Source organism: Pagrus major, chromosome 24 (genome assembly GCF_040436345.1).
Source record: "Pagrus major chromosome 24, Pma_NU_1.0".
In the NCBI taxonomy this organism is placed as follows: Eukaryota; Metazoa; Chordata; class Actinopteri; order Spariformes; family Sparidae; genus Pagrus; species Pagrus major.
Genome location: NC_133238.1, coordinates 18,440,969 through 18,467,648, shown reverse-complemented (window position 1 = coordinate 18,467,648; position 26,680 = coordinate 18,440,969). Strand labels below are relative to the sequence as shown.

The 26,680-nt window shown below is 40.7% G+C and overlaps 1 protein-coding gene across 1 annotated transcript; it reads right to left on the bottom strand.

Annotated features, from left to right (window-relative positions):
• Nucleotides 1-4,744: 4,744 nt before the first annotated feature.
• On the bottom strand, nucleotides 4,745-26,626 carry gpd2 (glycerol-3-phosphate dehydrogenase 2 (mitochondrial)). The gene is made up of 17 exons (XM_073462515.1): nucleotides 26,555-26,626; nucleotides 22,017-22,126; nucleotides 18,201-18,372; nucleotides 17,762-17,886; nucleotides 17,576-17,673; nucleotides 16,626-16,789; nucleotides 14,417-14,581; nucleotides 14,146-14,290; nucleotides 13,393-13,586; nucleotides 13,076-13,210; nucleotides 12,818-12,993; nucleotides 11,690-11,821; nucleotides 11,446-11,604; nucleotides 10,659-10,771; nucleotides 10,477-10,555; nucleotides 10,275-10,373; nucleotides 4,745-6,774 (listed from the first exon to the last, which is right to left on the bottom strand). Exons 2-17 carry the CDS (start codon nucleotides 22,116-22,118, stop codon nucleotides 6,649-6,651), a joined length of 2,184 nt encoding a protein of 727 aa, XP_073318616.1. The 5' UTR covers nucleotides 22,119-22,126; nucleotides 26,555-26,626; the 3' UTR covers nucleotides 4,745-6,648.
• Nucleotides 26,627-26,680: the final 54 nt, after the last annotated feature.

Sequence of the window (26,680 nt, the reverse complement as noted above, 5' to 3'; positions counted from 1 at the left end):
TTTCCTTTGGTTTCACTTCACAAAAAACAAAAAAATTATCTGAATTCAAAAATAAAATCTTCATATTTCCCTTCAATATTTAAGAAATTGAGGTTCAAGGACTTTTGACGTCCAACACATAAAGTCAAGAAGAAACAAGAAGAAGAAGTGAAGAGGACTTTGTTTGAGTCCTGCCTCTTGTCAGGACCTGGAGCATCAGAAACGATCCTGGTGGATAGAGGGCTGTGAAGCAGGTCTTCATGGGAGAGAAAACCTCAAACAGCTATTGTCATGATCCTCATCATGGCAGCCCTCCCTTCTCCCTTTTTGTGTGTGTTGTCATTCCCTGTCTGTTCTGTGTGTGTGTGTGTGTGTGTGTGTGTGTGTGTGTGCATGTGGGCGTGGTCTCCCTCCACAGGCAGCTCCAGGTGTATCCACTCCAGTAATCAACCTTCTATAAAGACTCTGGATTCCCTCCTGCTCGTCGCCAGATCGTTTCAACAGTACACGTGGTTGTTTGCTTCCCGGCTCCTCTGTGTTTTGTGCTTTTTGTGTCCTGTTGTTAGCTTGTGAGGCTAATACTACTGTGTTTTTTCCACCCCGCCTTAGACTGCTGGCCTTGTGTTCACCCGTTTGCTTCTGCCCTTTCTGCTCTTTAAAATGTTACAAGAAATAGGCCAGAAAAAATTCTGGGAATAAAAAAAAATCTTCATATTCCCCCCATTTCAGAACAATGATGGAAATAAAATCAGATAATCAAAGATTGTAGAGCATAAAATATAATAAAAATAGGTAACAATAATATGAAGGAAAACACCAATAAGAGGAAAACAGATGATGTAATCAAGAAGAGTACTTGCACAGATAAAAAGCTTTTATTATGAAATCACAAAACACGTTTCTCTTCAAAGAGTCGGAGCTGATGACTCTCAGATCTCCCAACAGATTTCTCTCATTGAAGTGAATGAGTCAGTTTGCAGATCTCAGTGTGAAAGGAGGCTTTGTTGACGGGCAGAAACACAACATGTCTCGATGTGAGCAGCTCTTCATGAAAACTGTGCTTCATTTTCACTGCGTAGGAGGAATCAGAGCGACTGCCGTCACCAAACACACTGTAGCTGCTGTCCGTGTCCATCTCATTCAGATGTTTGGTCTCGTTTGGCGCCAGTTGGACACATTTTTGAGACAAACGGCCTCTGTTTTACAGAGAAATGATGTTAATGTTCCTCTTCTCCCTCTTCTGGTTTGGGTTGATTGGCAGGTGTCCATTGAAGCGCAGCTGAAAGAGCTTCCTGTCCTCACAAAGCCAGTGAGAGACGCAGGTAAATGTCAGCACACCTTTCACAATGGTTTTTGTTCGACCGGAGGAGGTTCAAGAGTGGCCCAGAAAGGGCTGAGCTATTATTTCAGACCATTTTATTTCTCTTTCCCTTCACTTTCACAGGGCTCTTCAGTCATCTCAGAGTATGCGACAGAATCAATTTTGGACTTCCTGTTTCAATAACAACCTCTTTATTTAATGATTTTCACCTCCAATTAGTCTTAAAAACACAAATATCACCAAATAATGAAGACTAAAATCAGTCCTGCCCTCTCCTGTATCAATATTTGAACTTTTACGTGCCTGCAGGAGGTCGATGTGATTAATTTCTCAGTTAATTATTATTTTATTTACCGTAATTATGAGCTGAATAAATGAGGGGTTCGTCGAGTTGATGTGTGGTCCCAGCCCAGAAACACTCGAGCTCACAGGCTCATGAAGGTCTGAACACAGAGTGTGAACAAGGCCGGATTATCAGAAATCAAACTCGTAACAAAGTTTGTTTTTTTTCAGGAGATTTCATTTTTCTTGTTTTTCCTTTTAACCCCATAGTTTAAAAAATTCTTAACATTTTAGTTGTAGTTAAGTTGAATTTGTGGGTTTCCTGTTTCTCAGTAGCTTCCAGGCTTCAAAACGGCACTGCGTACGCAGAAAAATGCACCGGAAATTAAACAGAAATTCAGATTTTCAAGAGACCAATAAAACATTTCCTGTGGATGTTCACATGTTCGGAGTTCAGAGTCCTCCAGGCTGCCAAAACAAAGACAAATGTGATGCATTCGCACCAGAATTCCCTTTGGATTAAGGAGAAGAACTGGAGGAAGACAGCGGTCGACCCCTCCCATCTTCATCATCCTCACACTTTTCAATTAGTGTGCAGGCAGACACCTCAGCTCGCGTCTTAATCCTCCGGAGAGAGGAAAAAAAGAGCATCAGCGGTCATATGCCGACCAGATTTGTCCCATTATTCATTACAATTAATTGCTCCCCTGTTCTGTCGGCCTTTTCCCAGGAAGACGTCGCAGTGCGGACGACTCTGTAATATGAGCGAGGACTTAAAGCTGTCATTCAAATCTCAGCGTGACCTTTAGGAGGAAAAAAGGCTGTTTTTCACCCAGTTTGGAGGCAGACGGTGGAGGAAGTTTAATGTGTGTGTGCTTCTGTCTTTGTGAGAAACAATCTGAGCGAGTGCAACCGGAGCCGACACACTGACGGGTAACACTAAACATGAAACTGAATCCTTCTGAACTCCACCTGCAGCTTTATATGTAGATAAACTGTTAGTACATGAATCTACAGCAGCTGTTGTTTCCACTCTGAACAACAGAGGTCAGCAGAGAGGCCGACACAGTGGTCAGGTTATTTAAGACGAGGTGAGGACTTCTTTTGTCTCATTTCTGCATTAAAATGTCATAAAAAGACCCTGAGAAATGTGAAGAGCTCCGTTTGCTGATGAAGATCTGTTGATGTGTGACAGCAAAGATACAGTTAGCTTAGCTTAGCATAAGGGCTTGAAACAGCTGCGTTTGGAGGCAACAAAACTGACCTACAAGCACCTCTAAAGCTCAGACATTGTAACAGTGACAGAGAACGGCGAGCTGTTTCCCTTTTTTCCAGTCTTTATGCTAATGTAATGCTAAGTTATGCTAGCTGTACCTCCATTTTTAACGTAGGCCTACAGACATGAGAGTAAGAGTGGGAATCACAGAGTAACTCACGATACAAGACGATTTACAATATGTTACGTTAAGAAAAAGAAAAGAAAGAGCAAAGAAAAAAGAGAGAGAATAGAGAAAAAAGAGAAAGAATAGAAAAAAGAAAAAAATTGAAAAAGAAAAGAAAAATTAAAGAAAAAAGAAAAGAAAAAATAGAAAAAGAAAAAACAAAAGAAAAACAAAACAAAGCCTAAAATTTGATGATGTTGGTTTACAATGAGGACAACATAGATGATGTTAATTAATCATTTGGAGTGAAAGTAAATGCTTTTCACTTTTTCCCAGATCCCAAAGTGACGTCTTGTTTTGTTTAACTGTCCGAAACTCAAAGATTCAGTTCACACGGACACAAAACAAACCTGAAGCTGCAACAAGCAAAAGTCTGAAAATGATGCCTGAACGATGACATAACGATTAATGAGTCATCAAAAAAGTTGATTAATTCTTGATTAACTCTTTTATAATTGACTTATTTTAGCAGTGAGGCCGTAACATAAGATGATTTTTGAAGTGATTTGAAGAGTAAACATCAAATTAAAAATAAAAACGGACTCTTCATGTGAACTCGTCCTCGTCTCTCCTGTCCTGTTCTCAGGCCGTCACATGACGTCTCTCTGCTGATGTGACGCCACGTATGAATGACACGAGAAGAAACACACAAACCAAACAAAGCTCTGAGAGCAACCAGATACATTTAATTAGATAATGACTTTGTGTTTTTCTTACAGCCGCAGCGATCTGATTCTCTTTGAGCCGGGATGAAGCTGAAATTTCATCCACGCAGCACAATCAAACATCGGGATGCGACTTAAATCCATGTGGATTTAAGTCGCGCTTGCCCACGAGCGATCGCTGGCAGTCTGAAGGGTCGTCAGCGTCGAGGGAGTGTAGCCGAACCTCCTGTGACCACACACTGACACACACACTGACACACACACAGACACACACACAGACACACACTGACACACACACAGACACACACTGACACACACACTGACACACACACCTCAGTAACAGGTACAGTGTTGGGAGGAAGAAGTTGAAGAAGAAGTCCGTAGAAAACATCTGACGAAGGCCACGGTTTCAATATTTTGTTTTAATGCCTTTAACAAGAAATCACAAGTTAATGATTTTGTTGCTGTAATTTAGCTTTTCATTTTTTGGAGATTACTTTAATGTTCTCGGGAGGTTACTGTATTTTACTTTTAGGTTATTGTAATTATGAGGGGGGTGGACGTCACTTAATGTTTTTTTTGCAGCCATCTCCGGCACAAGAAGAAGTTCTGTCTCATCGTATCTCAAGATGAAACATTAAGAAAATAATTGCAAACATGGCCGCTCTCAGCTTCCGTACAAATGTTACGTCAGACTCCGGCTTTGACCACTACCCTTTCAAAATAAGTGTCCTTTTGTTTTTTCTACACCTACCCTTTCAAAATAAGTGTCCTTTTGGACCACTACCCTTTCAAAATAAGTGTCCTTTTTGACCACTACCCTTTCATAATAAGTGTCCTTTTGGACACATACACCAACAAAATAAGTGTCCTTTTTGACCACTACCATTTCAAAATAAGTGTCCTTTTGGATCACTACCCTTTCAAAATAAAAGTAATTTTTGACTTGCAATTACCAAACTAAAATGATCAGTTGAAACTCAGTTTCTGGTCGTTAATCCCTTCAACAATACGGCTTTCACCAGACCCCTGTTGTAAAAAAAAAAGACATACAATCCATTTTAAATATTCATCTTTATATAACAACTGTTATTTAAATATCTTTACATTCTTAACATAATTTCCTGTTTTGTTTAACATGGAGTGTGGCGTTATGAAAATGTCTTAGGCACATCGAGGCACATATCATACATTCATGCCTTCCTTTTCACTCGATATCCGAAGATCAAACATGCGTAAATGTCTCGTTTCTGTCACATAAACAATGAAGCTAACAGCATGCAGGATTAAATACGATCATTTTGTGCGTTAATACAGCTTTTAAATCAGATCTGTCGACCACAAGCACAGAAACAAAAGAAATATCTCCACTTCAAACACACGTTAAGAAAAATAAAGATTTTGCTTTACATTATTAAGAGATAGTTAACATTTAGCATGCGCTCCACCTAATAATCTACTCAAACATCATAGTCCCTCATAATCATCTTTCTAAATCTATAATCTCTGTTTCTGACTGTAAACAGCTGCAGTGACACGAGACGAAAGGAATAAATAATTTAACATAAAGCAGTGATTTAAAAGCAGCTTCCTCAGTAACGCTAAAGCTGGAGACCTCATCATGTAAACGTCAGTATCGGTAGTGGCAGGTAGTCCAAGAGATGGAAAACACCGTGGACAGTAGGAAGATTTCTCCTGGACTTTACCAGAAAACAACAACGTCAGAAACATCTCAGTGTTTTAAGAACCGTTAAAAATCACCTGACTAGTGCTTGTAACATGCAAAGATCAGAAACAACACATGTAAATGCCCGGTAAGGCTTTAATCTAGGGTCCATTAATATTATTTTTTATTTCGGAGGAAGTTTCCTGGAAAGAATTGGTGATTTCTTACTAATTAAAGTAAAATAAACAAAGTTTCTCATTCATTTACTGCTGGAAACTTTATTTTTTATTTAAATTAAGTTGTTTTCTTGCTGAGAGAAGAAAATCCATATCAGTGTCATGTCTATATGGTCTCGACAGCAGCTGGTTAGCTTAGCTTAGCATAAAGATTGGAGACAGTTAGCCTGTCTCTGTCCGAAGGCAACAAAATCAGCTTCCCAGCACCTCTAAAGCTCGCTTAATTAACACGTTATAGATGTTTCAATTTCAAGTATAAAACATTTTTATAGTGTGGTTTACAACGTTTAAGCTTCGCACTTTGATTATTTATTATCATATATAACAGTTAAAACACAGAACTACTTTAAAATGTATTAAACATTGTCCTCTGAGTGACAAACAGTCAAAAGTCTTCACGTACACTTGCTTTTCAGTGCTTTTTTGAGGAAAAGTGAGCAAAAAGTGAAGTGAATTTGGAAAAAATGCTCTTAACTATTAAAATTAATCATTACGGGGACAAAACTGTCACTATTTTCACTACATTTTGTATCAAATCACATCGTTTCTTTCAAGGAAACTATAAAATAATGGACCCGTAAAATAAAGCCGAACGCTCAGTTGCCATTTTTAAAAAGCTGCATCACATTGAGGACAATCTTTCCCCAACAATCAGTTTAAAAAAGGAGTGTTTGACGAGGATGAATGTGAGGATTAAAATATCAAAGAGTTTTGTTAAAAGACAGTATATAAAACAGATACATTGTGTGCTGTAATATCAGAGGCACCTGAAGTCGAGAAGCAATCACTCCACTGAGACAAAGACAGACAAACAGACTTCATGAGAAAACAAACCTCAGCCTCCGTCATCAGATCCCATTTCACCCAAAAAACACTCAGGAGTGACGCTGGTCTGCACTTGATTTGGCCAAATTCATCCCGCCGCATCCTTGATTGCATTATTGTCATTCAAATAGCGCCATTTGCATTTGAGACCCTTTTGTTTTTTTTGTCATCACCACCTTTAAAAAAAAACGACCAGGAGGTTCTTCTCGGCATCCCTGAAAGATCCTCGGGCTCAGACGCCGCCTCCGCTCCGGTCCACCGTCACCGGCCCTCTGTTATCCAGAGTTTCCTCCGCCGACTTCATCAGGATGGCCAGGCGGCTGTCAGACACTTGGCCCTTCTTCACGGCGCTCATCAGCTGCACGGGAAAACAGAACGGTGTGTGAGATAACAAGGCCGAGGTTGCAGGACGATGAAAATACCCACAATTCAAGGCTTCAGAACCGTCCAAGCACCTTCACATCCCAGAACTTTAAGAGGCAGAACGTGCGTAACGTATGTGTTAAAGCTGAACGAGGAGGGCTTATTAATAATTCTCTACAGACTCTCTTTATCTTGTCGTGTGTGTTTATACATTTCTTTAGGATGTGGAAAGTATTATTCTATATTTTTCTTATTCAAGACCAAAACCAACAATATACATCACTATATATGTTCTGTATACGTACGTATAGTAAAGCCTGACCAATATATCAGTTGTCCGATATCGGCTTTTCACAGATTTCAGCCTGTTTGTCGCCCGATATGAAAACTCTGTAGAAAAAGATGCTTCAGATTTAATTTACAATCACTGACTTCCCCGTGAAGTTTAATGTTTAACTGTAAAACATCCTGCGTCCCTTATATTTCTTTGCAAATGTTTGACATTTGAAGGAACACTGCAGAGAAATGTGTTTAAAATCAGCCGATACATCAATATATTTGATTTGTTTGCATGTTTATTAATTTAACTTTTGTCCTGTACTGCGCTCTCTGCTGTCACTGTTTCAATCAGTGAATAAGTTAATTTATTTTTGTTTGTTTTTAGTTTTGTCATTCTGTTGTTTTTTGTGCATTTTTACCCTCCTGACCTCGTGTAATAAATAAATAAAATAAAATAAAATAAAATAGATAAATAAATAAACATGTTAGTCTTGATGTTTCTGGACTTCCTTGTTTCTGGCACTCAGCCCCAAACCCATTTATTCTTATTGAAGATTTAAAAATAAAAAATAAAAACATTTCTGGCAGAAGATATTCAAGACGATCATTAATGACTCCAGTGTTATTGTGCTGCAAACAAACTAGCTGGTACAACGTCTAAAGGTAAATGTTGTGTATTATTACAATTATGGGTGTAATTATCCTTTGCAAGCAATCCTTTACTATTATTATTATTACTATTATTATTATTATTATTATATTATTACTTTATTTTTCTATCAACCAAATCACAATGATTGCTTGGGAGAGAAAACAATGTTCTGGTGACACTTTATAATAACATAGTTAATAAATAGTAAGTTCATAGTTAATATAAACTAAAGTTAATAGTTATTTCACTGTTAACATTCTTTATAGACTATTTATTAAGCATGTACAAAATGTTGGAAATGTTTTATTTAACTTTAAAATAAAAAAAGCTTAATAAATGATTTATAAAGCAGTAAAATAACTATTAACTAAAGTTAAATTAACTTTAAATTAACCATTTAGTAATGACAGCTAATATAAAGTGTAACCATCATTAAAAGTGTTGGTTTTGGTCTTTTCATCAGGTTTTGTCGACAATAAGACAAAAATAAATAACATCACCACTTTTATCCTTCAAGTTCACAATATATGAAGTTTCCTCGTGCAGCTTTTACACTTGTTGGATGTTTTTAGTGAGTTTAATCCCTTCAGCCATCGTCGTCTTTCTTCACCACACGAGCTTTTTGTTATTTTGTGAGAGGAGGCCCGATCCTTACAGGGCTTGTTTCCCCATCAGCGCCGCACTGTACACTACCTGTTTGTTGTCCCTAAGTGGTCCACGTGCAGGTCGGACAAACACAAGCAGAAACACACATTCAGCATCAATACACACGACATGAAGCAAAACACTTGACACTGACGCAGATTCAGTCCTGTGTTTCGTCCGCAGAGGAGTCGACACACTAATGAAGACTAAATCATCGACTGCCATCAAGCTGCTGCGTAACGACTCTTTTCTGGACTCCGGTGGGATCCCGGACACACTTCAGGCCTCATTAAACAGAGTCTCCGTCCTAATTAACTCCGTCTGAGACTTCACACCTTCTGTCAGCAGCAGCGGACGTTCACTGTTCTCACATCTCAGGTGGAAGGACGTCTTTTTTTAACGATAACTTGTGTCGCAGCTTTAGTGACCGTTACTGTGGTTCTTCTTACCTCAAATTCAAGAGAAAACAAGCAAATTTAAGAGCTTAAAGATTTAATATCTTGTCTTTGTACTGTTGACTAGTAAACCATTTAATTCTATCATCATTTATGCTCTAAACACTCCCAATCTGGGTTGTTTTAATGCTTTTACTGTAACTATTTCCTGAGATGAATTCAGATTTAGACGTGCATCCCTTTGCACCTCGCTCGATCTGTTTCTGATCACTGTATACGTGTCGACTATTCTAATTTCCTGGCAGTTTTGTGTAGGAAAATCCTTTAAATGCCTCTTTTAATCTTCAGTAACTACCTTCATTGTACTTTACTCTTTATTCTGCACCAGCTCAGGGAGATGCTTCGCTGTGAATAAATATCTACAATATAAAAACAGTCAAAATTCAAAATATAGGATGAAATATGTGTATAAAATTAGACTTTTAAGCCAAGTTTTGTAACAATTTCTGAACCGTGACAAGACAGGCGACTGGAAACAAGAACATGGCCACACAAGAAAAAATTCTGAAGGTAAAAAACGAGAAGAAATAATTGTGTAATGGTTCGTTGTTCCCCTGAGCTTCTATTATCTGCTTCATGTCATCAGTGCTGTTCGTCCTGCAGACTCTGACAGAGGTGTGAGGCATTAACGCTTCCTCTCATCAGCTGCAGACACTTTTTACAGTCATTTCTGCCAAAAAAAGAACATTTTTCCAATGCAAATCAAGATGTTTCAGGCTTTTATGAAAACCAAATTATTATCTTCAAGAAAAAACATGAATTTCTATTGGAAAAAAGTTGCAATCAGCATATTTTCCATTTGTTTTAGAGGTTTTAGAGACTTAATTACTGATAAAACGCTGACTTGATGAGTAGAATTCAACAAAGAATTAATTAGCCGGTAATAAATGCAAGATTTTTCTCTTGATTTTAGGAAAATAAGGTTTTAACACTTAATAATTGGCTGCAAAAAGAGAGTTTTCTTCATATTGTATCCGCTCTTGCAAGGATTTATTAATTAAATGTGTTCAGTGGAGCCCAAGAGGAGTCGCTGGATATTTGATTTTAGTTAACTGTGTTTAATTCTTCCTCAGAGGTGCATTTTGTCAGCTTATATGAAAGAGCATCAACCTTTTCTTTTAAATTCACAGCCACGATTCAGATTTCCTAAACATTTCTGCATTTCTAAAAGTTCAGTTCTCTCTTATTGTATTTACAAAAAGCTTGAGGTAAAAGTGTGATACACATTTTAGAGATAAGCTTTAAAAGAAAATGTAAAAAAAAGAGTGGAAAAGTGGAAAATATTGTTCAAAAATGTAATAAAATACTGTTTTTACTTGAACTGTAGCCGACCAGGCGCCACAGTTCAACACATAAGCCTGTGTGACGTCAGCGCTGCAGTAAAAGTGAAATATCTGCAGGAATAATCAGTTATTATTAGATGTTTTCATGTTGCTCACTGATCTCTGTCCGCGTGTTACGTACCTGCAAGAACTCATCAATTTCAACTTGTCCGTTCTTGTTGAGGTCCACCTCGTTAAGGATTTCATGGAGAGAGTTTTCATCAATCTGGACGTTGATGCTCTGCGGAGACAAAAAACAGGAGAACAGGTCGATAACGTGTAATGAAGACAAGTGTGTGAAGATGAAAGACAAGACGGAAAAAATAAAGAGACGGACGACTCACGTCCAAAACTTGCTGCACGTCCACAGTGGTGATGAATCCTTTGCTCTCTTTGTCAAACTTGTGGAAACGCTTCTTGTACCTGTCGCACAGAGAAGAGAGAGTTTACCTACAGAAACATCTTCTCAGATAACAAAAGATTGTCTGTTACTCCGTTTCATAGAGAAAGGAGGTGTAATGGTTACCTGACTACTTCCTGGTAGTCCAGGTTGATCTCAGACGTCTTGGTCAGCTGCTCAGAGCGAGACCTGTAGCCCATCTCGTGGTACAAAAACTTCCTGGCTCCTTCGAGCTCCGCCTGAATCAAACATGAACAGCGGAAATCAAGAGTGATTTCACAGTAATCTTTATCTTTCAGCCCGAAAACATGTCTCGAAGGCAAGTATACAGCCATTATATTCTGTGACAACTATTATGTTTTATATTCTTGTAGTTTTCACGCTGTCGACTGAAGAAAGAGAGCTGAAATGAAACATCTGTGTGATGCGTGGTCATTATTTCATCGGACCAAAACAGGAACATTCATTAATAAAAGGCAGATGTTTTTGTGAACACGTTCACCTGAGCCGAGTTAAGACTCCGGTGTTGCCGCTTGACAATAACGGCTCAAAATAGTGAGAGTTCAGTTTCATCTCTTTCATACACAAACAGAAGCTTCTGCTCTGAAGGGATAAAGGGTGTGGACCTTTCCATTGTGCACTTACTGAAAAAGAAACTGCAGGGAATTCAAAAAAACCCCACAAAGGATTAAAGCAGGATGCAAAACAGAGCAGGTTTACTGGGGCAGGGAGGAGAGTTACACAAACACGTGAAATAAAAGTGTAAAAATGTGTAAAAACATAACTTTTTTGACAGATTTTCTTCAGGAAAAAATGTAGGTAACGCTCATTTGAAGTGTTACCTGGCTAACCGAGCAAACTAGCTACAGGGAGGAAGTTCCAATTAATTATGAGATAAACCGTTCAGTCGTACCGTCCTCCTCTCCTGACTCCAGTCCAGCTCTTTGCCCATGATTTGCACGATGCGAGGCAGCGCTTCGTCGGCTGCCTGCACGTTCAAGAAGCCCAGGCGAGTTCGCCGGGCGATGACATCGATGGCTGTGCAGGCGTACTCCTTGATCGCGTACAAAACCTGAGAAAAGAAGACTCACGTGAGGCTAAATCTGGAGCGTTTAAGCTTTGAGAGTCTTGACTATTTGCAGGAACTCCGGCTGTACCTCGGCCTCGATGTAAGGGAATTCCCCCACCAGACGTTTCCCAACGATCGGCCACCTCTGCCCGGTGACCTGAGCCATCTTGGCAACATCGAACGCCTTTCCTCCGTACGTTGAAGCCAGGTGCTGAGCGACCTGTGAACAGAGGAAAATACATTCAATTCAACAGAAAACCAGCTTTAATATATACTTAGTATAGTAATACACATGTTCAAGTATAAAATCACAGGGTTCACAGTCTACATCGTAGCGGTGGCGGCTGCTCTTCACATGATCGATCTCTTAAACGATCAGCGTTAGCGCCGCTTTGTCGTTGAGGTGTCACATGTTTACAGAAGACGAGAGGCCTGTTTGCTATTCAGATCATTGGCTCTCCGATCATGTGAAAGGGCAAACGCTGTCCAAATATCAACAGTGACCTTTGAGGAATATTCCAGAGAACAGCAGAACGCCTCTAATGAGGAGTAAGTGGACCGGAGACGCTCGGCGAACGACTACTTTTTCTTCATGAAACAATGTTCTATCGGATTTAATGGAAACGCGCAGGCTAATTATTGGAAAGATGGCGTGTAGCTGATGTAAATCAATGTGCCCTTACTTCATGCCGTTGATAAATCGCGCCGCGTACAGTGCATTTCAGCGCGCGTCCGGTCTTTGTGTAGCAGAAATGTCAGCATTGTTACAGCAGCGGCTTTAATGTCAGCGCCACTGAAGGAGACGCTGAATGTGTCTGTGTGAGGAGGATTTCACAGCTTTGTTAGGAGGTGAATGTGAGTCTGCTCCTGTGTACAGTACAGAGCTAAAGGTCTGAGTCTGCTGCGTCTAGACATGCAGGAGAGACTTTTGGAGACATTTTGGAGAAGAAGCATCTCTGAGGCTCACACGTTGTATCGTTAACAGAAATGTAAAAATGATTGGACAAAGAAGTTTCTACGTTGAGTTGAGTTGGTGAAACAAACAAGCATTTTTTAGATATTCTGAGGTTTTTTGGTTGTTTTTAAATCTTGTTTTTTTATTGTTTCTTTCACAAAAATGTACACAGCAACCAAGACCCAAAAAAAACTACAGTTTTCTACCTCTAGCTGTTTGTAACTCATCACTAGTGAACCAGAAAGACTGAGAGTGTTTTACCTCCTTCTCCAGGCCGTAGTCCTGCACCAGGCGGATGTAGAGCGTCGGCGTCCAGCCTTTAGCTCCCTCCAGCATCAGACCGACAGTCTTGCATGTCTCTGCTGAGATGCCATGAGCTTTGACGGCTGCGTCCAGAGTCTCCTCAGCCATGGACCTGTAGGTGGTCCACTTCCCACCTGGACACACAAAATAAACACTTTAACACGATTAACACGCAGCTTTTTAAACTCAGAGGCTGAATCCTGGAGGCTAACTGACCGGCGATGGTGACCAGTCCGCTGTCGCTGATGCTGACGATGTGGTTCCTGCAGATGGACTGAGTGTCCTTGGAGTTGGGGTCGGTCACCAGGGGCCGGATGCCGCTCCACGCTGCCAACACGTCTCCTCGGCGCACTGAAGACGACACAAACCCAAGATTCAAGACTCAGACACGGGTGGCATTGATAAGATTTTAAGGTGACTAGATCTTGATTTTGAATGAGTTTTTCTGACGTCTGGAAACTCCAGTGTTTATATACATTTAAATGTCATCCATCAATAGTAACTTATAAATATGTGACCACAGTCTCCCGTACCTTCCACGTCAGGGCTGAGGTAGTTGCGGACTTCACTCAGGATGAAGTTGATGTCGTCCTCCCCCGGGATTGGGTGTGCCGTCACATTAGTGGGCGTGTCGGTCGTCCCTGCGATGGTCATCTTCTCCCAGGGCAGGAAGAAGATGACACGACCGTCGCTTGTCGCTGGATCGAGCAGACCCATGTTGTCAGGACTGAAATACATGTAATCGTTTTATTATTACCTCTAATGTCTGACTGTCTTTATTGTCTCGGTGTGAGGACGAGTGGGAGGTGTTTTAGAGAAGTAAAAGAAAGCACAAAGAAACGAAGCGAAAGACAAATTGAGGAGTTGGAGAGGAAGCACAAATGGAAAAATCAGAGATATGTGGGAGGAAGAGGAGGTGGCGAGGGGGCAGATAGCGGCGGGAGGAAGAGAATTAGGTGGTTGGCATTTCTGCCGCTGTTCAAAGGGCTCGCGCTCCCTCGGGTTTCACTCAATAAGCTTTCGCTGAACTTTAAAAACCCCCGACTTCAACAGAACCGCTGTATTGCTGCGCTGTATCTTAACCAGAGAAGATTGTACCGTGCGCGATGGTATAGGTCAGGTAACAGTTTAGCCAGCTTAGAATTTACACATTAGAATGAGACAACGCTGTTAATGCATTTTGAAACACGGGAAACTTTGAGAGAAGTCAAACATCGCTTATACAAACATGAACGGCCAATTTAAAGTCGGCGTGTGAGTGTGTGTGTGTGTGTGTGTGTGAGCACCTGTAGTAACCGGGGATGACGATGTGGACGCCGGCGCTCGGTTGGCAGATGTTTTGCGTCTCCTGGTTGTCCATCTTCCTCAGCGAGTCTGTGAACGGGCCGGTGGCGTTGATCACAACCTTGGCCTTCACGTCAAACTCCTTTCCTGTGAGAGAGGAAGATGATGATGATGATGATGGGAGTTTGATCAAAGAAGCAACGATTAATCACAAACAACAACAACTAATCGTTTAATTCAAGAAAATCACGACATTTTCAGGAGTTGTCTCACCTGTGATAACGTCCCTGCAGCGAGCTCCACACACCCTCTCCTTGCCGGTCTCCGTGTCTTTTGTCTTCAGCAGGTGGACGACCTCGGTGTAGTTGGCAACGGCGGCGCCGTAGCGGGCGGCAGTGATGCCGATGGCCAGGTTCATACGGGCGTCGTTGTGCTGCCCTGAAGGAGAAAGAGAAGAAGAACAGAAACAAACTCAAACAAATCTGGACGGACAGTCTATCAGGTTTGATATCGGATTAGGGTTGATTGAATTAAAGGGGACTGTTGGGCCTTGGCGGAGGTATACGCTCTACTGAATGCCTCTCTCGTTGTTGGATTTGTTTGAGAGACTGAGAGAAGGTCCTTGTGCAGTTTTGGAGAAAATGCAAGAAGAGTCAATGTTTTATTATGAAGATATTTTCCATTAAGGTGTAACTGAAGCTGCATGTAATCTGATAAACTGCCTCCAGTGATGACACTCAGTTGCATTGTGGGTAATGTAGGAGGAAGAAAAAAGAATATGTTGAATAAAAAACATTATATCTCTGGTTCAACTGTATTTATTCTGATCATTTGTTTTTAAACGGTCCCAAAACCTGGTGCCTACATTACCCACAATGCAACTGAGCCACTGAGTGACATCCCTGGAGGCAATTTATCAGATTACATGCAGCTTCTTCTGGAGCCACAAAAGGCTTTATACTATTTTTGTCACGTATGCAGAAGTACTCCTGAAGACACTTTAATCTTACCCTTAAATGATCTGTTTTGTCTATGGACTTCTGTGTATAACAAAGCATTTTTGACAGACGTGTTGTTCCTACATAAAACTACTCTCGTGTCACTGAGTAGCATTCAGGGCTTATAAACAACAACACCAGCCAATTCAAAAGAAGAGGACAGGCCGTCACATTTGCTGTGTGTGTGTGTGTGTTGTCGGTGGCAGCAGCAGTAACCACGACAGCGGGAGAAAAAGCTGCTGCTCAGCCGGTCCGACCGTCGACGACGCTCCTCTGCGCTCCACACCGCCGGGAGAGAAGGTCAGATTTCGAAATGTCACCGGCGTGATTGTTCCAGACGGCATAATTGGAGAAAAAGATGCCCCACCCCTCCACCATCCCGGCCCTGCCTCCCCCCCCAACCTTCCTCCCCCTCAGAGCAGATGACGGTGAGGGAGGGGGTGGAAATCAAACATATGCTGCTTTGCACCAAGGAATAGGTCTCCTTCCGTTTCTCCAGCCTGCAGTAAATCCAGTTATAACTGAAGATTAGACGAGTACAACGCCTCCAAAACAGGCTGCTGAGTGGATACATTTTATTTAATTAAAACAACTAATAAACAACATTTGTACGACTAATTTTGGGATTTAATTTTTCAGGTTAAATCCTTTAAAAAGACGTTATATTTGGCAGTAATATATGCAGATGTATCTGATATCTTGACTTAGAAATAAAAAGCATCTTTAAGCAGCATCAGCTCTAAAATAAACAGCAGCCGTTGTCACAGACATGACGAGCTGACGCTCAGTGAAGCCTACAGTAACAGACACATCACCCGCAGACACAAATTTGTTATTTTCGGTGGCGGAGAGGAAAAGGACGCCCGCGGCACCAGCGCTCCTCACACTCAGCTGGACACTCAGCATATGTTTGGTTCTCCTCCGTACTCATCCAGGGAACACGCAACCTTTACCGCCACGGGGCAGAGAGGGCATCCTACCAGCCTGTCAACACGTTTTGTTAGGGACCAGTGGAGATGTGAAGGCCACGGGGCAAGATTTACTTCTGAGGCCTCATCTGGGCGCCTTAATCATGCAGCTTCTGCACAATTTATACAAGATTACAATGTATTCACAACTAGAATTCACTTGAGAAATTAAGAGTTTTTTCAATTTTGCATTGTTTGACAGGCAAAGTGCTCATTGATCCCTCAAAAACAAGCTATCAGACTCGTGACGGGCTGCTGAGGAAATGTGAAATCTTTAATAAACTGGCTGCAGATTCAGTGTAAAGGAACAAAAAGTCAAACAGTGGTTAAAGGGCAGGAGCGACCAGCCTGACTCAGCTGCCTTCATCATGTTTACACAAAATAACGAGGTGAGTAATGAATCAACAGACGAAGCGTGCCTTTAAGATACTGTCCACACATGCCAGCGTCCGTGTGAAAATATTTAAAGCAAAGCAGAAGAAAAAAAACCTCTGCAGGCAAAAATCTTTGACTCACCGTCGTAGTAGACGATGGCTCCCACCAGCTTGTCCTTCTTCAGCATGGGGAACAGCTCCAAGGCCTTGGTCTTACTGAGGACATAGCTGCTCTTCAGGCACTGGATCCCGGCCACCACGTCGTACATCTTGATCCCGGCCCAGTAGTAAGGCAACTGCCACCATCTTAGAAATGAACACAGTGATCAGAGTTAGGTTGAAGGTCCAAACTCATCATTTTGACCCATTAACTACAATTTTTGGGTCAATTTCAGGTCGTCAACAAACATTACAAGCTGGTGTTCATTTTCTGTCCAGATTAAAATGAATAAAACACTTTTATTTTGTTGGCATTTCTGCAAACAACAGGTACGTTAAAGATGAGACAGCTAGAAACCACAGTTTGAGACCAATCTCTACTGTTTCAACTGACAAAACCAGGTTTTTTTAGCGAGATGTCGGGACATTTTCTAGCTATTGTGGCAACAAAGCAGAGTATCGTTAATGAGATGCAGGGACATTTTGCTGCCGTGTTTGTAGCTACAAAACTGCTCATTTTTAACGAGGTGTCGGGACATATTTCAGCTGATTTTGTGACAACAAAACCGGATATTTTTGACAAGACGTTGGGAAGTTTTACAGTCTTATTTCTGGCAACAAAGCAGGTATTTTTAATGAGACATCAGGACATTTTCAGGCTGTCATTGTGTCATCAAACAGTATTTTTAGATGTCAGGACATTTTCTGTCCGTCTTCGTGGCAACAAAACTGTGTATTTTTAATGAGACATCAGGACATTTTCAAGCTGTTTTTGTGGCAACAAAATCAGATATTTAATGCCAAAACATGATCTTTAACTAACCCTAACCAAGGGTTTTTTGTGCCGTAAGCACAGCGTCAACATGTCCGTGGTCTACAGAAACAGACAATGGACAAAGTCTTTTCCGTATAATATGACTCTGTGACACTCACTTGTAAACAGGAAGCATGATAGGTAGCGGTGCGGACAGGTGAGGTGCAATCTCCAGGAGGTTGGCTCGCTCATGGAGGGCCTCTTTCACCATCATGTACTGTTCAGGTGGAGAGAACGAGATAAGATGAGGATGAAGAAGAGCAACAGATTAGAATAAAAAAATAACAGGAGGATGAGGAGGAAACCTGTTCGTAGTCCAGCTGCATGATGGCCTTCTGGAGATAACGGACTCCACCGTGGATCAGCTTTGTACTCCGACTGCTCGTCCCTGAGGAGAAATCGCTTCTCTCCACGAGGGCAGTCTTTAGGTCTGGGGGACAAAATGACAAAGGATGACTCAGTACTGGACTGAAAATTAATCTTTTCTTTTTTTTTATAATTGATTAATGTTATGTTCATCCTCTCAAACATGGACATTTCCTGCTGTACTCTGTTTTATCTCATATTAAACTGAATATTTCTGGATTTTGTAAGACATAATCTTGGACTCTGAGGAGCCAGGCACCATTATAAACTGTTATCATTAGGCGTTTCCCTCCTTCGCTCATGACTCACTGAGCTCACTTACAGAGCCTGAAACCTGTTACCTCCCGTGAGAGGAGTTGTAAGTGAGAGTGATCTTACTGCGTGTGACAGCGTCTAAGGCACATCCTACACCTGTGGCTCCTCCTCCGACCACCAGCACGTCGAACTCCTCGGTGTTCTGCAGCGCCGCGAGCTGCGCCTGCCGGGAGGGAAGCTCGTCCGCGAAGGGCGCCTTCAGCTCGGCTTCTGCCGCCACGTGAGCTAACCGAGCCTGATGTGACACAAACACAAACGCTGTCGACGCCTCGTAAAGACTCATTTGTGCTCCCTCGTCGTGCAAAACTAAAGTCTCTCTGTTAATGTTTCTATTTAAGCTCTATGTTAACAGAAGATGCAGCAACACTTCCCTTCAGGTGCGTTCTGAAACATTATAAGCGCACTGCAGACACATTCCCAGTGTAATGTGTTCATGCATTATTCCTGCATTACAATCACCTCATACAATCACATGTGACATAATGCATAATGACTCGCAATCACTTTAATACATTATGGATTTCAGGTGAATGTGTGATGAGGTTACGATGCAGACGTACGCTTGTATTCTGGCTTGTCCTTTACATTATTGTATTGTGCATTAATTACTTTATTATTTAAAAAGTTTAATCTAGCCTGAACAATGCTGATTTTTCAAAGCGGATTGATTTGAAATTAAAAATATATATTTTTAAAACGAGATATGTTGCTGATATTCATTATTTTACATTTTGCTTTAGATTTGATTTGGATTTCGACGTTGAGATTCATAATCTACATTTATCTGACGCCTTTAAAGACTTGTTGTGCATTAAACTATCTGTAATATAAAAAGTAGTTCATACTCGCTAAAACATGACAAGGCTGCTTACACACTGATGCATTTAGGGCTGCAATTAACGATTATTTTAATCACCAATTAATCTGTTGATTATTTTCTCGACTCATCGATAAATTGGTTGGTCTATGAAATGTCAGAAAATGGTGAAAAGTGTTGTCAGTTTTTGTCAAAACCACAAAATATTCACATTTAGGAAGCTGGAATCAGATAATTTTGACAATTTTTTCCTTACTAAGTTACTCAAACAGATTAATTGATTATCAAAGTAGGTTAATATCGATTGGTAGTTGAAGCTGCACCAGTAATAACCTGCAAAATAAGCAATTTTGATACTTTAAGTATATTTTTTTGATACTTTTACATAGTAGAGAGTGAATGCAGGACTTCTACTCATGATAGAGTAAGTTGTATTTATGCTAATGCAACTTTTATTTACTAATAAACAATCTGAATACTTCTACCACAGCCAGGTGTTGTTGTAAAGCATTGTTGACAAGCTCTTCTTCCTAGTAAAGTGAGATAAAGATGTGCTTATGATGTCTCATTTTCACCTTCAGTTTCTAAGTGTTGCTGAAAAAAAAAAACAAAGCAAAAAACAAACAAAAAAAAATCAACATATTCTTGAAGTGATTAGCAAGCAAAGGTTTGCTGAGGGTGACTGTCTGCTGCTGCAACATGCTGCTCAGCGCCGCAAAAAATACCCACAAAACAACCTCACATTCAGCCACTGAACATCACTTACATCCACTGTTTGATTAGCAAAATAATTAATTTACAGAGATAAAATAAAAAAAAAAGCCCAGCTCACCCTCTGATGTGAGGATGTGGGATTTCACTTCTAATGAAATATTTATTCATTTTTTTTCTTTTTTCTATTTAGCAGGCTGAAGCTAAATGATTGCATCAAGCGGCTTTGAAGCAGACGTGGCATTTGACTTGCAAATAGAAGAAGCAGGCGTTTGTAATTTAGCTCTGCGACCGCAAACAAGACGATGATATAATCATTGTCTATTTTTGATGATGCACGCCAGACAAACACCGCCGCAGAATTAAGAGCCAAGCGTTGCCCCCCGTAATCAAGTTAAGTCAGTCAATGGCGCCACGAGGCCCATGCTAATAGCCAATCGGCCGCTGTCTTGAAAAACTTCTCCAAGCCATATGCCCTTGCTAAAGGAGACAAGACGGACATTCATCTCATCAGCATTGCAATTACTGGGATTAGAGAGGCATGCATGATTACAAACTATTGTGAAAATAATTATATTTCATCAGGGGCGACTTCTTGCTTACCAATCCGTGCTTGGTTGGGAAGACGACGGTGGGGCGAGAGAAGACATTATCGCGCCGGGACACAAAACAAAGTTCACATTAGGGTTGTACAGTCACATGAAGTCTGGTATGTAGATGTGAGGCACTGCCGAAAATAGGCCCGAGTCAGGTCAGAGGTCAGTCGGGGGAAACACAGCTGCTGCGGCCGTCTCAAATGGAGTCGGACCTTCAAGGAGTGTTTCAAGGCCGGCAGAGCTGCCGGAGCCGCCAGTCAGGAGGTGAGACGTTAACTGACCTCAGGTACCAGTTTAACTCGGCCTATTGTTCTCAGTTTCTTCATTCCTCACATTTATCATGCAGTCCATCTACAGTGTCAAGCAGCTAAACATCACGTCGAGTCAACAACAAGAATGAGACAATGTGGCCTGCAGATAAACACACATATTACAATATATCAAACAACTAAATGCATCTAACACATGTTTTCCCTTTGATTATGAGGCTTAGATGCACAATAAGCCAAATTCCAGATCTAATGAGTAGTATTTTGGGTTATGCTCTCTAACTTTTCCAACTTTTCGTACACCAGTCTTGTAACAATAATGGTCCAAAAGTGTGTGAAAATGCACATTTTCTTGGGGGAGGACCCTGACGTGCACCTAAGCCTTGTAAAATGTCCTGTAAATTATGATTTTATTGTAAATGTGTCACAATAATTGGGGACTTAACACAGAAGATGTTTTTTTCTGTATTCATTAATTGAATTTGGCTAGGAATTAGTTAAAGGAGACCAACACTGTTTTTTTGTACTCGGCTGTAAACATGGAAACGTTTACTTCTGCTGTAAAGTTGGACATTTCAACTTCTGCAGTGTTTCAGCCCCAGAGCTTTTCCGCTTGATCTGTACACAAAGTTTAAACCAACAATTTGCTGTTTTATTGGGGCCGTTTTACTACTCGACTGGGATCTGTGACTTCCTGGCGTCTATACTGGCTGCCTGGCAACTAGTTCCAGTCTTTGTGCTAAGCTAAGTTAGCCTGCTGCAGGTGTAGCTCCATATTTAGCAAAAAAACATGAGTGGGAGCAATTTCCTCATCTTACTCTCAGCAAGAAAGGGAGAAACGTATTCCCAAGATGTAGAACTTTGTCTGAGAGCAAACACTTGACTTTATGACTTTATTTTGAAGGTCCAAACAGTGAAACAGCCACAACTCCTCTCAGAAAACGCTGTCAGTCAATTATTGAACCATGAAGTGGAAGAAGAACAAATGGAGGAGGTTAGTTTCAGAGGAGTTTCTCCACAGTGTGAAAACCTGCTGGTAAAAAAGAAATCTGTTAGTTTTATCCTCGTTTTAAAGCAGTTCAGGATCCAGTGCCGGCGTTCCTGTGAGTGAACCGATGCCTCCTGCACGGCAGCAGGAAATCACCAGATAAACAAATAAAACACACCTTGGAGACCTTAACAGCACATTCCAACATCTAGACAAGACATGCCCCGAGAGGTAGTCCCTCCCTGCTTACTGTACACTTTTTTCAAGCAACTATAGATGGATTTGAAATGAAAACTCACTCTTTTTACACCTAAAACACGAGTATTTAAAGTTTATCCCTGAATTTTGCCTGCAGAAGTGGAGGCAGCTCAAAAAGCAGGCCGGCGAACAAAATATTGACATTTCAGTCAAATGCTGCAAAACAGGAATTATTGAAAGCAACAAGAAGCAACAAGAAGCAAAAAGCAAACATCTGATGGAGCGTCACAAAATCCTTACCTGCGTCTTCCTGTACTCGATCAGCTGCGACAGGCCGAACACGGCGGCCACCGCCCCGCCGCCTATGATCGCCGTCCGTTTCAGAGCCTTCCTGAACGCCATCGTCGGCCCTGTGGAGAAAGTGAAGCGCGGTGAGGAGACGCTGCAGGGTTGTAAGACTCTGACATGACAGGTGATCATGTGAAGGAGGCAGAGGGAGTTAAGTACAGGAGGGGGGATGGGAGGATCCAAAAAGCTGCAAGTCAGGCTGAGAGGAGGAAAGTTCACGTGGAGAGGAATGAGGACAAACTTTCATTTTGTCCAGAGATGCTTTAATTTTTATCAATCTGTCAAATAAAACATCAGAATAAAGTGAAAACTCCAACGTGATGTCTTCAGATGTCTGTTTTGTCCGACCAACGTTCCAAAAAAACAATTCAGAATTAAATAAAAGCAAATATTTGGCATATTTGCTTGAAAAACAACTTTTTTCTGACCCTCAGGCGGTTATCGCTCATTACGTCATCTTGGTCTTTCCTGTTTTCTGTCATCACGAAGTGTTTCCATTTTTAAAGACGCAACTGGTAACTTGTGTTGGGAGTTTGTGATTATTTTGACATTTAAACACGACATCAGACTCATTGATTAGTTGGGAAAAGAAAACTAATTGACAGATTCATCAATATTGAAACTAAATGTTAGCCGCAAAATCATTATGTTTGTTCAACTCTGCAGCACATTACACTTTGACTTTCACTGGACTTTGAGATGCATGTAAATAACTGGTAACATAAAATTACTTTTATAAAGTCTCAGACAAGAAACTGAAGATAATCATCCTGCAGTGTTCAGGGACTGTTTCATACAAAACAACGCAGTATAATCTTGGATTTCAAGAAATATATCAAAAAATGTCCTCGTTCCAGTCATGTTTAGTCTCAGTTATGTGTCTTTATTTTGTTTGTTTGACAGTCGGACATCTCGCAGCCCAAATTATGTTCTCTTAAAATGCAGTCCGGTCCCTCAGTGTTACTTTTTGACTCAATGGCCTCAAATTCTCAGACGAGCAGCTGCTTTGCCAAATAAAGTGCATTCCTAACACGTCATCCTGTCAGTAAACAGCAGCCTCACGTAGTTTATTCCTCTGGTTGAAGCTGAGGATGTTGTTCATTGGATCATATATTTCTCTGAAAAGAGGTAACTTTTTACTTTTATTTTTCTCCTCTGTTATGATTAGAAACCTTCTGTTTACTCTCTGAGAGAAATATGGGATTACACCTGTCTGTCAGTGGAAAACACAGAGGATAATATGATAATAAATGCCTGTGACTTGATTTGGAAAGGTCAGATGTAGACGAAAATTCATATGGAAGTCTGAAACAACCAATTACATCTTTTTAAAAACAACAAACATCTGTCTGAGTTCACAGTAAAGAAAAAAACACCAAATTTCAACTTGCATTTTCCTTAAATTTTGGTAAATTCATCAGTTTTATACAAAACAAATGTAAAATTTTAACTTTAAATGAGCCGGACTGAAAATGTAGGTTCTCCTGAATCAAATGACGTACGCCACTTCATGCTGACTGCTAGAAATAAAGAACGCTTATTTCAAGGACTGCAATATAAAGCATTGTATTTTGGTTTCTGCATATTTTTCAATAATAATACAATTCTACTTATTTGAAATTAGGGCTGCAACTAACCGATTAACTGCCTAATCAGTTTTCTTATCCATTAGTCTGCCAAATAATTACTGTCTCGGTTACGGTTTGGTCTATAAAATGTCAGAAAACTGTGAGAAATTGTCTGATCAACACTCCAAAACTTAAAATTATTCAGTTTATGCTCATGTTTTACAAAGAAAACCGGAAATCTAAACATTTGAGAAGGTAAAATAAGGATTTTCTGGTATTTTTGCTTCAAAAAATGACATAAATTATTGAATATATCACATATTTTGCTGATAATTCGTCAACTAATTGTTTTAGAAGTTCCCAAGTTGGGGCATTATAACAAAACTTTAGCAAACAACTCATCTTAATATCGTTGATATGACTGAAAACAGCGGATGGTATCTTACACATGGCCAGATCATGTTTAAAACCAACATGACAATTAACTATTTGCAGCTTATTATGAAGCAACTGTTCGGATACTGTTTCCAACATTTTCATAACGACCCTGAGCTCCAGAACGAGCAGAACACGACACCATCAGGGGCGAGGGGCCTCGCAGCTCCCCAGAAAAGTGTTCGCTACTTTGACTGGAGGTTTCCAGGGAGCGACATACGCTGGAGCAGATTCTAATGCATTTTAATAAAACACTGCCGCAGATGGCACAAATGTCAACAACCAGTTCGGTTGTAATAAATGACCTATCATGACATCCTGTCGGCAAGTATGAGCACCAAAAATCAGCCTCGGACCAAATTATAAATTATAACATGTCACTTTTGTACACGTAGGAAAAGTCTGACTTAAAGCGCAGCTCGGTTAAAGCAAGTTCGTCCCTTTATTACCGGTTATAAAGTTATAAAGAGTGTGACTGTAACTGCAATCTATCGTTACACAACTGCATATGTTAGATACTAAAGCTGTGAGCTGCAGTATGTAATATAATTATAGCCCTCAGTGAGTATAATTGTGACAGAGGGTTTAACGTCCCAAGATAGGTTTAAAGTTCAACTGAGGTCTGTTCGACACTGACGAGGATCAAAAAACCTCCAACAGAAATGATCAAAATATTGGCTAATAATATGAAATATATACGTTCTGTCAGGGGTTAATATCAAACCCACTGATTTTCAAACTTACACAGAAATGTTGCCAGTTTTAGACAATAGTCCTAGTACCTGAATTTCAGTCTACTTTTTTCAGTTCCTTAAGTCTCACAAGTAATATCAAGATGTTTGTCTTTAAAAACATCCTTTTTTTATTAAACAAAAGTGGTGTCGTCTGACTGATAATGAATTTCTGAGGCCGATACTGATATCTGACAGATTTGATAACGATATATCAGTCCATAGTTATAACACAGGACATAAACAACCTTGAGACGGATTACATTTCTTCTGCAACTGCGACAAAGATCCATACTACGTATAAACGTATAAGTTGTCCAATATGTCCCAAAATATATAAACTTTTGAGATTATAATGCAGAAAAGGATACTTAAGGTTTAGCAAACAATGTGTGTATATCCGATATATCGAAACCTTTGCTCAAATACAACGGTCCAAAATGTTTTAAACAAATCCGGAAACCTTGCATCAAACAAGTAAGCGTGAATAAAAACATATGTTTTGCACTGATATATGTATCTGGAGGTTTTCCTATCAGTCTATCAGCCAACAACATGACATTGACAGATAACAGTGAGCGCCTGACTGGCTCGTGACATCGCTGCCACCAAGTACTGAAGGTCAAACTTTATAATAACCATCAGTGATTAATGGTTAATTAACAGTAATTGAACTGAAGTACTGTTTATCAGTTGCAACTTTACGACAAACATTGTCTTAATAAACGGTTTATTAAAGATAGGATGATTTTTTAAAGATTTCTTGGTTTCTCTGGCACGACAGGTGGAATAAATAACAACAAACTTAAAATAAACAACCACAAAAACCATCAGTATCAGTATCGGCACTGAATTTCTCAACAGGTGCATCTATAATAGGTTTTTTTTGTCCATAACTCCAATCAATATCCATCCCTCCTCTGATGTATTGGCCTCTATACCACCGGCGTTCACACCTTCTCACAAGCTGCTCATTACTGAACACTACAAAAGGCCAAATATGACAATAATTAGCCCCGAGGAAGCTTCCTGACATGATGGATGTAGTTTATCCAGCTGAACCACCAAACTGACATAACCAGCAACATTTCACCATCCCTCCCTCCTCATGATGGTGCTTACACCAGCCTGCACACTCATTATGAGTCAGCAGAGGCGAGGGGGGCTTCCTGCCTGAAACACAGACACATGGCGAAGTCCATTGACATTTTTGCTATTTTAAGGCCTGTGTATTTCCAGAGAAAACTCGGGAATCCCGCTCGCAGTGCTGACAAAAACCCCTCGCTTTCAACAGCAGGTGGTGGTATACTGATGTGTGATGACAGGTATTTACTATGTTGTTCCACACCTGGCTACAAAAGAGGAAGTCAGCGTTACCTTCACTCATCTTACTGTGGATTAAAATGTCAGCCTGGTTTGGTCTTTGAGGAAAAGCAGAAATAAGCTTCGTCTTAGCGGCGGGAATAAGCCCTTCATGTCATATTAAAGGCGGCTCGCACACCTGACAGGAAGAGGTTCACCTCGGAGGACGTTTTTTAGATATTCACACGGTTTTAAATGACACAAACACACATTAACAGGGCTTGTCCTTCGCCACAGCAGCTGAGGTGAAGGAGTTTCTCACTAGCAAAGCTCGCAGATGTTACTCCTCCTCGTTTTTTGGCTGTATGCCAATCAAACACAGGGTTAAACACACGTCAGGCAGATTAAAAGTATCCGGAAAACACTCGCTGACACAACAGACATTCCCACTTACAGGCTTTCTTGTTTTGAGGCTGGGTGAGAGTCGCTCGGGGCGATGCAGGGAGGCGACCGAGGACATCGGCTGTTGTCCGAACCGCAGCCTGTGTTTGACAGCTACAACCAGGAAGCGGAGCGGCCG

Bases quoted from the DNA above. Each gene is read 5' to 3' on its own strand.
- gpd2 (XM_073462515.1), bottom strand. From the start codon at position 22,118: ATGGCGTTCAGGAAGGCTCTGAAACGGACGGCGATCATAGGCGGCGGG. The intron at 10,772-11,445 runs GTACGACTGAAC...TGTTTGATTCAG, and splicing joins GGAGTCAGGAGAGGAGGACG to GCGGAGCTCGAAGGAGCCAG. The intron at 6,775-10,274 runs GTACGTAACACG...TTTCCCGTGCAG, and splicing joins AAATTGATGAGTTCTTGCAG to CTGATGAGCGCCGTGAAGAA.